At 44.0% G+C, this 13,734-nt stretch overlaps 3 protein-coding genes across 4 annotated transcripts in view; 1 reads left to right on the top strand and 2 right to left on the bottom strand.

The window, feature by feature from the left end:
- Positions 1 to 31: 31 nt before the first annotated feature.
- FAM187A (family with sequence similarity 187 member A) lies at positions 32 to 4,716 on the bottom strand. 2 transcript variants are annotated; one of them, XM_077917467.1, is made up of 2 exons: positions 4,611 to 4,716; positions 32 to 3,664 (listed from the first exon to the last, which is right to left on the bottom strand). In XM_077917467.1, the coding sequence occupies exon 2, from the start codon at positions 3,618 to 3,620 to the stop codon at positions 2,499 to 2,501; it is 1,122 nt and encodes a 373-aa protein (XP_077773593.1). In that variant the 5' UTR covers positions 3,621 to 3,664; positions 4,611 to 4,716; the 3' UTR covers positions 32 to 2,498. The 2 variants fall into 2 exon arrangements, with proteins under 2 accessions (XP_077773593.1, XP_028557948.2); XM_028702115.2 differs by lacking the exon at positions 4,611 to 4,716 and having other exon boundaries at positions 32 to 4,302.
- DNAAF19 (dynein axonemal assembly factor 19) lies at positions 4,405 to 8,389 on the bottom strand. Its single transcript, XM_028702116.2, has 4 exons — positions 8,297 to 8,389; positions 7,523 to 7,669; positions 6,148 to 6,280; positions 4,405 to 5,182 (listed from the first exon to the last, which is right to left on the bottom strand). The coding sequence occupies exons 2-4, from the start codon at positions 7,657 to 7,659 to the stop codon at positions 4,718 to 4,720; spliced, it is 735 nt and encodes a 244-aa protein (XP_028557949.2). The 5' UTR covers positions 7,660 to 7,669; positions 8,297 to 8,389; the 3' UTR covers positions 4,405 to 4,717.
- Positions 8,390 to 8,644: 255 nt separating this feature from the next.
- EFTUD2 (elongation factor Tu GTP binding domain containing 2) overlaps positions 8,645 to 13,734 on the top strand; it is a 28,927-nt gene continuing 23,837 nt past the window's right edge. The window contains exons 1-7 of the mRNA XM_028702114.2: positions 8,645 to 8,784; positions 9,282 to 9,397; positions 10,000 to 10,165; positions 10,531 to 10,609; positions 11,607 to 11,682; positions 12,331 to 12,396; positions 13,343 to 13,378. Coding sequence (XP_028557947.1) covers positions 9,293 to 9,397; positions 10,000 to 10,165; positions 10,531 to 10,609; positions 11,607 to 11,682; positions 12,331 to 12,396; positions 13,343 to 13,378 — 528 coding nt within the window. The 5' untranslated portion in view covers positions 8,645 to 8,784; positions 9,282 to 9,292. The remainder of the gene's footprint in view (positions 8,785 to 9,281; positions 9,398 to 9,999; positions 10,166 to 10,530; positions 10,610 to 11,606; positions 11,683 to 12,330; positions 12,397 to 13,342; positions 13,379 to 13,734) is intronic.

Consider the following 13,734-nt stretch of genomic DNA (forward strand, 5'->3'; position numbering starts at 1 on the left):
AGAGAGAGAGAGAGGGAGGGAGGGAGGGAAAGAAAGAAAGAAAGAAAGAAAGAAAGAAAGAAAGAAAGAAAGAAAGAAAGAAATCAGGACATCTGGGAAAGATAGTGACATATTGCAAATGATCAGGTGAGCAAGTCGCCTCTATAATTACTGATCTAGGAGACCAAGTGTAAAGATCAAAGCTTGATAAAACTTGCTACAGGTTTAGCCTAGTAAAAAGAATATAAAATATGGTTGTAATCGTCTCCAAGCATTTAAAAAGCTGCCCTGAATGCTGGCGCACTCCATTCTGAGTAAGTCGTATTGAACTCACTGGGACTTGCTTAGAAGTGGACAGGCATAGGCTTGTACTGGCACTTGAACACAGAACATAGGGAAATTATGTGCTCAACAGTTTATCCAAAATACCTTTTTGATACAACCTGACCTTTACCTGTGTGCCCATAAAAGCAGATAACTAGCCCTACTAAAACCACTACCGCAGAGACTGTTATTGTTAGATACAAAAAAATGTTAAACTCAGATGTTTGTCACCTATTGTAACCATCGCTGGCACCTAAACTACAACTTTTCTGCTGTTCTTTGTGTACTGCCGAATATATGTACGTTAGCCTCTCAATATTACTTGCATATTTCCAAATGTCAGGTCAATTTCTAATGCTGTATTTAAACCCTCTGCAATCACTAAAAGTATTATGATGTGAAGCAGTGAGTTTTTTATTTTCTTTTACGAAAAATGCACTCCCACTTATTTTAATCTTCCTTTTGAAAGTGTTTCATAATGTAGCTTCTTTCCCAATTTTTTTCATCATTTATAGGGGGTATTTATATCCTGCCCTTCAATGAATTTCCAGGATGCCTTACAAAGCAAATACCTATGTGTGCATATATACAAAAACAGTTACATTACATAAAAACACATATAAATAACCACACACACACACACGTACGTGCAGCAGAAAATCATATGTGCTGAGTTAAAAAAAAATCATAATGGAAATGAGTGGAAAATAAAAGATCTGAGGAAATACAAATATATTTGCCTGGAACAGGAATTACATTAATGTAGGTTTGGTGTGCCAGGGAAGCCTCCTTGCAGAGAATGTTCCAGGTTAGGACATCACAGCAGAAAAAGCCCTTTCTGTAGTACGTTCCCATGACTTTTGGAAAGAGCAGTGTGGAAACAATACTAAAAGTGCACATAAATAGGAAACATTATACAGTGGTGCCTCGCAAGACGAAAAGAATCCGCTCCGTGAGTCTCTTCGTCTAGCGGTTTTTTCGTCTTGCGAAGCAACCCTATTAGCGGCTTAGCGCTATTAGCGGTTTAGCGGCTTAGCGGTTATTAAAGGCTTAGCGGCTTAGTTGCTAAAAGGCTATTAGCGGCTTAGAAAAAGGGGGGGGAGCGGAAAAAAATCACAAGACTTGCAAGACGTTTTCGTCTTGCGAAGCAAGCCCATAGGGAAAATCGTCTTGCGAAGCAACTCAAAAACGGAAAACCCTTTCGTCTAGCGGGTTTTCCGTCTTGCGAGGCATTCGTCTTGCGGGGCACCACTGTACACAACTTCCAAAAGAAGGCTGACAAATTCAGGCTGACTCTGTTGTGTCCCAAAGTGTCTGCCAATAGCACTGATGAGGACGCACCATTCTCCTCCTCCTCTTCTTCCCATTTCCTTTTCCTTTATCAGGGCCTTTGTAGCAACTCTGGCTCAATACACTGTCCCCTGCCCTCAAATCACCTATTCTGAGTTAAGCAGCCTTTGAGCCTGCTCGGAGTGCAACCACAGCAGACATCAAAATAGATGCCTTCCACCCATTTCCAACACCAGCCACTGGAGGAGCCCATGTCAATAAATCTGCAGAGCTGATTAGAAGCAAAGAAGATTAAAGCTTTAAACACACTTTGCATTTAAAGCACCCAACACAAGAATCCTGGAAACTAGTTGGCTGCCTTTCTACCTGAAATTATTCTAAAAAGGGGAGATCCCAAGGTCTGGAGATTGGAACCTGGATCAGATGCAGGCAAAGCATGAAGGATTTGTCACTGTGGTTTTCAAAGTTCTTCTAACTATATGTAAAAATTGCTGGCAAACCACTGAAATTGAGAGATAATGCTCTGTTGATTTCAGCATTTCTAAATTTAGAACTTCCACAATCCAGCTGGGTTTTGAGCTTGTTTGCAAACTGGCAACAGATTGCAACAGATAACATTTTGTATCCCCCATAGTTGATGAAAAACATTAAAAGGATTGCCATTCCTTCTAGGAATGAGATGGCGCTTGTTTTAACAAATTTGAAAGCTACCCCACATAGGAGAAAAAAAATCCTCCAAAAAGGCCCTTATTCAAAGCTTTTGAAATACGTTGGTTAAGCTCAGTTGGTTAAGACCCAAGACAGTTGATAAATTAAATATTTACTAGATCAACAGGTAAATGGGTTAACAACAACAAATTTTAAAAGTGAATAAATGAGCCCCTGAGCAGTTTTCCTGGCAGGTGCTATTCCACAGATGTGCACCTGAAGGCGTAAACACAGCAGCGGACAATGTGGATGCTGACAAAGAGGAGGGTGATGAAGACATAGCTTGTGAAGATGGCCTTGATGGCGTATTGGGTCTCAGGATCATCAATGCTTCTCTTGTGGCGGCTCTCATACACAACAGAGAGCCGAAAGCCGGCCACCAGTTGTCCCTCTCGCCAGCAGTAGTAGACGCCTCTGTCATCCATCTGGGCAAAGCGTATGTGCAGATGGTTTCCATGGTCAATGAAGACCCTCATGCTCTTGTTGACCCCGGTAAGGAACCTAGTGAGGTACATCCGGGTTGAGTCTTTGTCCCAAGCCACAGCATGCTCTGGCCTGGCACCAGGGCAGGCTATGATCAGCCCAGTACCAAGGGATTGCTTGTGGAATTGGATAGGGATGTCAGGAACCCAGGGTTTTTCCCCAAGCTTGGAGATGACATCTGAGATGGATGCCTCTCCCATGGAGGACATCTTTTTCCTGCAAGGTGCCATGCAACTTCGGATAACGACCTCGGGCTTCCTGTTCGGAACCCCCCGAAACTGCTTTGGGACAGACTTGGAGCCGCAGGAAGCCACCTCTGGTATGGTAGTACGGTATCGCCTGAGCAGATGGGGGCTCTGCACATAGCAAAGCCCAACTCTCCGTTGCTCACCTCTGACATCGCAGCGATTGCACTTGGTCCATTCCCAGAAGACGGTAAAGACTACGAAGTGTGTTCTGTTGAAGTCCTTTTGTGGGTGCTGATCCTCATCTGCAAAGGCAACAGCTATGTTTTTGGAAGTCTGCACGTCTACATCGTAGCCGTAGAAGAAATCCCCTTTCTTGGTGCCACAAATGTAGTGCCCTGAATCTTCCACCTGAACGCGGAAGACAATGAGGCTGAACATCCTGATGCTGAAGCGCCGGAGCATGTCAACGCCTCTCTTGATGTGGCTCGAGTCCACAACCAAAGTGCCATCAAAGTCTGTCAAGACCTTAGTCCGGTGTCTGCCCATGTTCTTCTGAAAGTACCAAACCACAGAAGTGACCTCCTCGGGCTTGCAATTGCAAGGCAACTCAAAGCTCATGTCGGCCAAGTAAGCAGCGTTTTCAAACATCAGAAAAGCTGGGCAAGGGGTCTTCTTGAACACGTCCTCCTTCTCTATAATGGCAAAGGCATGGAGAACATCAGCAGTGCCAAGGACTATTGCAATTCCAGCCAACCCTGCTGAAGCCATTTGATGGTGGTACACTTCGGTCAACAGCTTCTGCATTGGTTGATTACAAGTTCTGAAGTTCAACTCTGCTTCATTGCTCTTTTAAGTAGGCAAACTAGGTAGGATACTAAACAGTGTGTGGAGGAACGAAGACTCCAGAACCGTTTCCATTTTTGCTCACACAAGTTCTAGAATGCAGTCTCAGCTCCAGAGTGGTCAGCAGGAACAACTAGCTGTTATCCCACTCTGTGTGTGTGTGTGTGTGTGTGTGTGTGTGTGTGTGTGTGTGTTTGTATGAAGCTGACTTATACTGGCTTTTAGTATTGTCTGTTCAGATTGCCAACAGCCCTCCAACATGTCAGGCAGGGTATTTCTCAGCCCAGCAACATGATATGACTTTAACAGAAGATACCAAAGATTAAACTTGGGACAGGCAAACCAAGCACTGGAGGACCAGGCCATTACTCCTCCCCGATTATATACAAACACCCACAATACTTAATACAACTAAGTTTATATTAAGCCTGGATGGACGGCAGTATCTTTAGGTTATTGTTACCCATGAATGAGAGCCTTGGCATGGCCAACTCGTTCTGGGGCTAAGCCCTGCTGAGTCCTAACTAGAGCAGAAGTCAATAGCACAAGTGCCATGAGAATTAGGAGATAAACCACAGCAAAAATTGACCCATTAACAAATATTATTTATTGACAATGCACTATCTGCCTTGTTGGAGAAGGCAGAGCTCACCTAAAAACACAGCAAACAGGTGCAGGTCCATCAGTAAACAGGTCCATCCACCATTCAACAAATATATATTCTATACAAGTTGTACTGAGATTAACTGGAGATGTACAAGAATTCATGTGTGCTCTTGATAATCTCCCATTCACCTTAATGGGGATTGATAGAAGATGTTCCTAGTGGACGTTCCTTTCCCCTGTATCTTCTCCATTATTTCCCTATGTGGTGTGGCTTGTGACACAAGCTCTAGCTTCCTTTAGGTGACTTTGTAAAGGCGCATCAGTTCCATCAATTCTATTTTAGTTGGTCCATCTACTTGGCAATGGACTTGGGTAACAGGCATACCTTCCTCCTCTGTGGCATGTGAAAAGTCAGGAGGATTGCTAGGGTCAGTCCCCATCCTTTGCAATTTCTCAAACAACTGTCGACAGCTTTTCTTCTCTGGCTCACTCATGAGTTCCACATTCAATCCAAAGCGTTTGGTTCCTGAAAAACTCTCCAAAATCTCCAAGACGGAGTCCCGGTCTTTGAGGCAGATATTTTCACTGAACACTGCTAGGAATTCACCTAGGAAACCAAAAGCAAGATCTGTTTGGAAGATTTGGCCCAGGTTTTGGGATCCAAGTTGGAGCAGGAGCTGGTAGCATTCTTGGCTGTTTTTCATGCATCTGCGCCAATCTCTGTAGAATTCTGCAGATGTCTTGGGCAGCTGTTCCAACTCCTGGAGGAGAAGAACAATGTCACAGATCCCAACACAAGTGGATCCTGGCCCACTCTCCATCCCACTGGAGAAAGACCTTAACTGTTTGGCCTTAATGGTGATACAGTGGTGCCCCGCAAGACGAATGCCTCGCAAGACGGAAAACCCGCTAGACGAAAGGGTTTTCTGTTTTGGAGGCGCTTCACAAAACAAATTTCCCTATGGGCTTCCTTCGCAAGACGAAAGCCCATAGGGAAATCTCCGGGACAGCGGGGAAGCGCAGCGCGTCTTCCCCACTGTCCTCGGACCTCCTCCGAAGGCTGGCGGCGGGGCGGAGAGACCTCCTCCCGCCACCAGCCTTCGTTTCTCTGCTATCCCGGACGGCTTTTGAAGGCAGGCGGGGGGGGGGAGCAAAGACTTTTGCCCCCCGCCGGCCTTCAGAAGAGGTCCAGGACCTCTTCTGAAGGCCGGCAGGGGGCAAAAGTCTTTGCTCCCCCCTGCCTGCCTTCCCGGGGGCTTTTAAGATCGCCCCGGAGAGCGGAGAAGTCCTCCGCTGTCTCAGGGTTTTTTAAAATGCTGGGGGTGGGAAGAAAAGCCCTTGCCCCCCCCCCCCAGCCTTCAGAAGAGGTCAGGGGACAGACTGTCCCCGGACCTGGTCTGAAGTCGGTTTCCATAGGAACACATTGATTGATTTTCAATGCATTCCTATGGGAAACCGTGCTTCGCAAGACGAAAAACTCGCAAGAAGAAAAAACTTGCGAAACGAATTAATTTTGTCTTGCGAGGCACCACTGTATTAATTTATTTTGGTAAGGAAAATTGTTCCTATATGTTTAGTTCTCAATATCCCTTTCTACTTTTATTTTATCAGGCATTTGCTGTTATGCTTTGTTATGCCACAAATAAATAAATGTAGATAATAAAATAAGAAGTATTGCTCAAAAGGAACCAAGGATCTCCAAACTCCTGGAAAGAAGCAATCTTACCTGAGACAGCTGTACCTCACTCTCTTGTTTGAAGTTTGCTTTAACTGCATGGGAGTTCCACAACACATTTCTTTTCTTCCCCACCTTGTCCTTTTTCTCCAGAGGCTTTAAATGTGATGCTAAAACAATATCCCTGCAAGCAGGAGAGAAAGGGGCATTATTGCAATTTGGAGGGAAATTCAGCAGCTGTAGCTCAGCTAGTATAATGTTGAAAGGATGAGAAGACATGTATCTGCTGAAATTTCCTCTACATACGTAATTGTTAAAAGTACAGGAACGTTATTTATTATTGCATTTACCCTATCTAAGCACATTATGGCCCTGGACATTTAAAACTGGCTGCTACTGATATAACGATATTTGGTGCCTGTAGCTTACTGTGGTGCACACTGCAACATGGAAAGTGTTAGGAGTTCAGCCTACACTTGAGTAGGACCCTGGCAGAGACACATGCCCGACTGGCATGTTCCCTCCCTCCTGGTTGATCGTTCATAAGCTTTCTTTAGCCCGAACATCAAAGCGACCGATGCCAACCAGCAGTGGCACACTTAGGGATCCACAGAGTTTGCACACCATGCGTAACTGACCTCAGCAACTCAGCATTTTGGCTAATCTACTTTATTTACATATAAACACACACGGAGCACTGCAACATGGCTCCGTCTCTCTCTAGCATCAGACAGCAAAGAGAAAAAGAACAAAGGACAATAGTCCCACTTCACGAAACACAGTAACACAAACATCCTGTCCTCGTCACTTCCTACTATGTGGAGTCAAAACATATACCGTCATCTGATAGACAACAATCCCATGACTGCAATCATGGAGCAGGAATTCTAACAGAAAGCAGGTAATAGGATAAGGCCCCATCACTGCCCCATTTTATCTTTGGGGGTGTTTTCAGAGATCTTTTAAAAATGCAATTAGCCTTCTTTATCTCAGACATCCAGAAGTCAATAGTGAGGTTGGGAGAACTGGTTGTATTTCTTTGATAAGGCACATATAAGTAATGAATGCACATGACCTTTGCAGTATGTATAATCTGCAGCAGCCTGCCACATGACTGCATGTTCATTGGGTTAAATTCACAAGCAGTTGACCTCATGGATAAACAGATAGCTGCAGTGTTTTTTTTCTGGGGGGACGCATTCACAAAATGTTTAGGGGTATGCTTATACCCCTAAAATTTTGTGAATCTTTGTACTTTTGTCCATTTACTGTATTTATTTCCCCCAATTTGAACTATAAAATGATGATTTTCTTGAGTAAAAATGAGAGCACCCTTAAACATTTTTTCAAAGAAAAAAAAAGCACTGGATAGCTGTACTGCCTCTTGCATCACATCAACTAAAGGGACCAATGGAATTTGAGAAACCTGAATTCTTCATAAGTCGCCACTTTCTGGTGCACTGCTCGGAACTTGGCTTCATTCTCTCTCTGGTACTTTTCATCAGCAGCAATAGCTTCTTCCAACTCTTTCTCCAAAGCACGGAAGTCGATCGCACCCTCCATCTCAGGTTATCTACAAACAACAGGACATTTAAAAAACAAACAACTCTTTTCCCGAAGAACTCTAGAAACACATCTCGTAGGAATCAAAGCATGGGGGGGGGGGGGCACACCCAAGTGCAGAGAAATTAAGCTATGCTACTAAATGCTAGTCTGCAAATATCATAGCTGTCAACGTTTCCCTTATTTAAAGGGAAATTTCCTTATTCTGAATAGGATTCCTTGCAAGAATAGGGAAAAGTTGGCAGCTATGGCGAGTATCGCTGTGCACTTCCCACTTCCCAAGCGGCCAAAGGTTCCAGGAGTGGAGCTGCACCAAAGGGTTTTTGCTTCCTTCGGAGAGCGAGAACTAAACAGTTACAGTAGCTTTGCAATATCTGATTTTTACAGCAAAGAGCACTGCAGAAGCATATCAATATGGCAAAGCATCGGATTCTCAGAGGAAGCCCCTGCGCCCTGAGGTGCAGGGAATTTTCCGTATCTCTTTTAGCTCGGGGTGGGGTGGTATCTCATCCCTCAATTCTGATGCGTCATTCCAAGGACTGGGCCACATCCTGCACCTAGGAGTTCCACGGGTCTACGTGGAAAAACGACCCTGGGTACCACTCCCAGATAATGAGGAATTGAGGTTATTTATTACACCGGTTTAGGGCTCTGCGGATGTCGTCTCCAAATCCCCCTCCGCTTTCCCCGTTCCCCACCCTGCACCGGCTAGGCATCAGGTTTCCATAGCAACGAGGCCTAGGTTTGGTTTCTATAACTACCAGACCACGCCGGGACGCGAAGGCCCCTCGGAAGAAAGGAGTCATCCTCGCTCGTCGCCTGATTATAATCTCCATTGTCTGCCCTCCCACGTCTATATAAGAATCAGAAGAATGCCTTTACGTGCCTCCCCGAACACCGGTATTTTATTTTATTTAAATGAAGGGGGAAGGCGAGGAATCGGCTAGGCAATAGGATAGGCAGCCTCTTTCGGAGGAAGCGGCGGAGGGCCCTTCCACGGCAGCGTCGCAGCGGCGCGCGACGGAAAAAGGAGAACGTCGCGAGCAACGCGCGCTTCTTCTCTCAGCGAGGGCTCCGTTCTGTGCTGAGAAAGGCGCCGCCGAGGAGGAAGGGAAGGCAGACAAGGTGCGCGTAATATTCGGCATGCGTGCGATATAGGCGTTTCTCAGCCGCACCGTGTTTTGTTCCCCAGGTCTCTAGGGACTAGAAACTTGATTTTTAGAAGAAGAAGAAGAAAAGGCGACAACTTCGGCTGTGGTCTTAAACGCCTTTCCTTAAGCGGGGTGGGGGAGGCCGAAGCCCCACTGAGGTCTGGGGTCTGTTATGAAGCCCGATGGGCTAAGAAGGGGCGCTTGAGTAAACTAGAAGGTACAAATGAACTGGAAACAAGGGCCAGGCGCCACTGTGATGGACAGCTGTGGAGGTTGCTACAGGCGAGGTTCACAATAAAAATAAGCTATCAAAAACACAGTATGCAGGAAAACACACACACACTCCTACACTCCTTATATCCATACTGAATAGCTAGCAAAATTCAGCAATACCACAAACAAACAAACAAAAAACACTCTCAGGATAAAAACTGACCTTGCTATACTTGTTTCAATGGCTTTTCTTTCCAGGGTCCGGCAACATGGATACAGATCTGTATGATGAATTTGGGAATTATATTGGCCCAGAGCTTGATTCTGACGACGATGACGACGAGATGGGTCGGGATTCAAAGGATCTAGATGAGGTATGGGATTATGCTTCCTCTAAATGTTAACTATACTAAAGGCCACCTGATGGTTTTAGTTAAGGCTGTTGGATGATTAAATATTAGGGTTATTCATTTGGTTAAGTAGTTAATTTAATTTTTTAGGATCATGGAAAAAAGGTGTCATGTTCATTCAAGGAAAGTATCCATGTTACACAGTCGCTGCAGAGGCAGCTGGGTGGCCCATGACACTTTGAAGTCCAACAAATAAATTGCACATGCAGGTCCCATTTTACAAATGCTTGCTGTGCAAAAATTCATTTACCCCAACACAAGGGATTAGTACCCAAACCTGCCTATATGCACCACAGATTTTGTGGTTGGGAATGCATTAGAAATTTCCCCATAGAATTCAATGGAAATTGTTAATTCTTTATGTGAATATTCACCTAACAAACAATTTCCAGAGAACGCATTGTGTTCATGACGCAGGACCTGAGTGTATGAACTTTTGCAAGCTTGATGTTGCCATCATCAAGTGACGAACATGCACATGGGAGCCAACCCCAAGTTCCGTAATTGGGACTGCACTGGATGGAAATTGCTAGAGACCAGCTGAAGGCCCTTCATTCTGTTTTCAGCTTGATGAGGACGATGATGATGATGACATTGGAGACCACGATGATGACCACCCTGGGATGGATGTGGTGCTGCATGAGGATAAGAAATACTATCCAACGGCTGAGGAGGTTTACGGTCCAGAGGTGGAGACCATTGTGCAAGAGGAAGACACACAACCTTTGACAGGTGAGAAATTATAGAACTACCTTGTCAGGGAGAAGGCAAGAGTCTTCTACATAGCATACTGGATCAGCAGTCATTCAGTTGAGCACTTATCTGCAATCTGAAATGGTACAGCCAAGAAACAATTTTATTTCCATTGGATTACTTCATCTGACAAGTCCTGTTTGCACCCAATGACTGGAGGTAACTTTCCAAGATCTTTCAAGCCTTAACAGAGACTTCAGTCACAGATACCAGGAACGGAACCTGGGATCAGGGACATGCAAAAAGTTTGTGTTTTGCTCCTTTTTTCTGCTTGGCTGAGTGTTGAGGTAGGGCTTTTCTGCAATTCTCTTTAAAGGGATATTATTTCTTGTGTTTGTTCTCAGAGCCTATTATTAAACCCGTGAAGACCAAGAAATTCTCCCTCATGGAGCAAACATTGCCAGTCACAGTGTATGAGATGGAGTGAGTATAGCTTGTTTGTTCTCTGTTTCTCTGTCTCCCTGTGCAATTCCCTTCTGTCAGTACTTCTAGCTCTCTCACATCTACAGACAAGCAATGGAGGAGTTAGCAATCATGTTATTTCTCTAAATTCATTCCCAATTCTATTTTGTGGCCTTGGGGTATATTAAAGGTAAAGGTAAAGGGACCCCTGACCATTAGGTCCAGTCATGGCCGACTCTGGGGTTTTGGCGCTCATCTCGCTTTACTGGCCAAGGGAGCCGACGTACAGCTTCCGGGTCATGTGGCCAGAATGACTAAGCCGTTTCTGGCAGTCCAAATAATACAAAGTCTTAACCAGGTGTGTTTGCTTATTTCTCCACTCACCCACTTACAGAATCCCCCCTCCATCACATATAAATGCCTTCCAACTACCCTTGCAAAGGTTGGGAACCTGAGGCCCTCCAGATGTCATTGAACTACAACTCCCATCATCTATAACCATTGGTGGCAGGGGCTGATGAGAGTTGAAGTCCAACAGCATCTGGAGGGCCATAGGTTCCTTGCCCCTTTATCTTAATGCTTCTAAAATTCAGGGTAAACACCATGTTGTCCTGTTGGTTCCCCCTCCCCTGTTTTCCAGTGATGTGGAAGAAGGGTTTGGAAAGGCAGAGCCTGGTGAAATTGGAATTTGAGACTAGTTGAGACTCTTAGTTCAATCTTTTAAAAAAAATATTGTTTCCCTTCTTTTGCTGCATAAAACTAGTGAAGTTAGCTCTACAAGCTGTGAATTAAGCTTGAGAGGTGAAGGTGACTAAGAGTACTTTAAAAAGGTGGGGGCAAACTGAACTATCAACTAAAAATCAAAGTAGACTATGAAAAGCTTTTTCCATGTATCAAAAGATACTGGTGATTTTGGTTTCTGTGGCAGGGAGGGGGTTGTAACTCAGATGAGAATAACATTACGTTACTTGGCAGCGTGTATAACTGAAAGCTTCCCTGCCCCTTTGGTCTTCTCTAGTTTCCTAGCAGACTTGATGGACAACTCAGAGCTGATTCGGAATGTTACACTTTGTGGGCACCTGCATCATGGCAAGGTTAGCATCAATTAATATATTTACTATAAGGCAGCTCAGGAGTAGCTGTGGTCCATTCCGTAGAAGTGGCAGAATTCTAATGTACTCACTCAGTACATGTGTGGTTCTTGTTTTTGAATAAACTGGATTCAGTGTATGGTTCCCCAGGTTAAAAGTTTTAGAGTTCCTTGAGGCCCTTCCAAGACTTTGGGCCTCAGAGTTAGTTCTGTCTACAAGATGCACCCCAGAGCAATTCCTAACGCACATACTTCTCACACTTAAGCTGCAGTTATACCGGAATGGTGTCGTCATTTTAGCTTGCTTACTGGTTTTTTGAAGCCAGGGCAGTCAATTTAGATAAACTATTAGGGAGAGTCTGCAAGTGTTGCTGGCTTCTCAGTTGCCAGGTCTCTATCCTATTTTATAAAATGGAATGGGGCTGGTGCTAGAATTTATTAATGTTTTTACTGGATATGGAATAATGGTTGTTGATATAATTGTGAGGAAATTGCACAAATGCATTGATTGTAGTTCTGAAATTAGGTTCAGATTGGGAGTGGGAGAGAGGCAAGAGATGCAACATCCTTATTCTTCCTGGACTGGTCACATTTAGCTAGCTAATTAATGCCTTGCCAATTCATTTCTTTTTATTTTTCTGGCTCCTTCCAGACTTGCTTTGTGGATTGCCTGGTTGAACAGACTCACCCTGAGATCAGAAAGCGTTATGACCAGGATGTAAGTTACCTTTGAACTTTGTTTTTAAACCTTCAGGAGGTGGGTTTATGATACTGTTGTCTAAAGATTTAGATGCATATGGGCTAATTGTCAGTTAAAGAGATCTTAATCAATTCATCATGGGGTTTGATTAATAAATCAATTAAGTGTGCCTCAATTTGTATACAGTGGTACCTCTGGTTACGAACTTAATTCGTTCCTGAGGTCCGTTCTTAACCTGAAACCGTTCTTAACCTGAGGTACCACTTCAGCTAATGGGGCCTCCTACTGCCGCCACTGCGCGATTTCTGTTCTTATCCTGGGGCAAAGTTCTTAACTCAAGGTACTACTTCCGGGTTAATGGAGTCTGTAACCCAAAGTGTTTGTAACCCAAGGTGTTTGTAACCCGAGGTACCACTGTATATGTAAAAACAGTAGTTTTGAAGCAGATTAAAGATGATTTGTCTGATAGAGTTATCAAAAGATGATGTTTGTTTATACATTTCTAGAACGCAAAACACCAGGAAAATTATCAGCCATATGCTTTGATTAAATTAAGTTGAAGTGATTTGAAGTGTTCATTTTTCTTTCTTCATCCATTATTGATTGCTTTACTGATTGTTTATTTACTTGTATGCCTTCGTTGTTTTGTTTAGAATCCTAAGCATATTACTTTAGTGTTTGTTTGTTTGTGTGTTTGTGTGTGTATACACACAAAGAGAGAGAGCATTTTCTGGGGGGACGCAAAACACTTTAACATTTTGTGAATCTAAGTTTGTCCTCATTGAGGGGCAGTATTTCAATATGAATAGGAAAATGAGAGTACCCCTAAACATTTTTTTAGGAAAAAGCACTGTGTGGGGGAGGGGGGGAGAGAGAGAACTAAAAAAGAAAAAGATGATGTGGAAGAACATACTCCACCTTAGATGATTGGCTGTTGAGTATTTTTTTTTATTGTTCCTTTCAGCTTTGCTATACAGATATACTCTTCACTGAGCAAGAGGTAAGTATATCTGCTGCACTGACTTCTCAGCCGTTATGAAAGTGCAATGTGGGGGGAGATACAGTACAAGGTGTTGCAGAGAGGTCTGAAATGCATGCACCATGTGTGCTGGATCTCTTGTCGTATTGCTAGTGTCTCCGGTACTCACAGGGAAAATCTTGAGCTTGTCTCCAGCTATGTTCTGCTCAGTGTACATCTTATTATTGAAATTATTACACCAAAGCTAGCATTGCCCTTAATTTCAGTGGGTGTATTCCAGCTAAGACTAATGCCAGGTGCAATCCTTTGTCTCTCTACTTGAGTTTCTCATAATGTCAAATTCCATACCAGGTAACCATTTCCCCTAGTTACATGTC

The sequence above is a fragment of the Podarcis muralis genome, chromosome 13 (assembly GCF_964188315.1).
Source record: "Podarcis muralis chromosome 13, rPodMur119.hap1.1, whole genome shotgun sequence".
Taxonomy (NCBI): Eukaryota; Metazoa; Chordata; class Lepidosauria; order Squamata; family Lacertidae; genus Podarcis; species Podarcis muralis.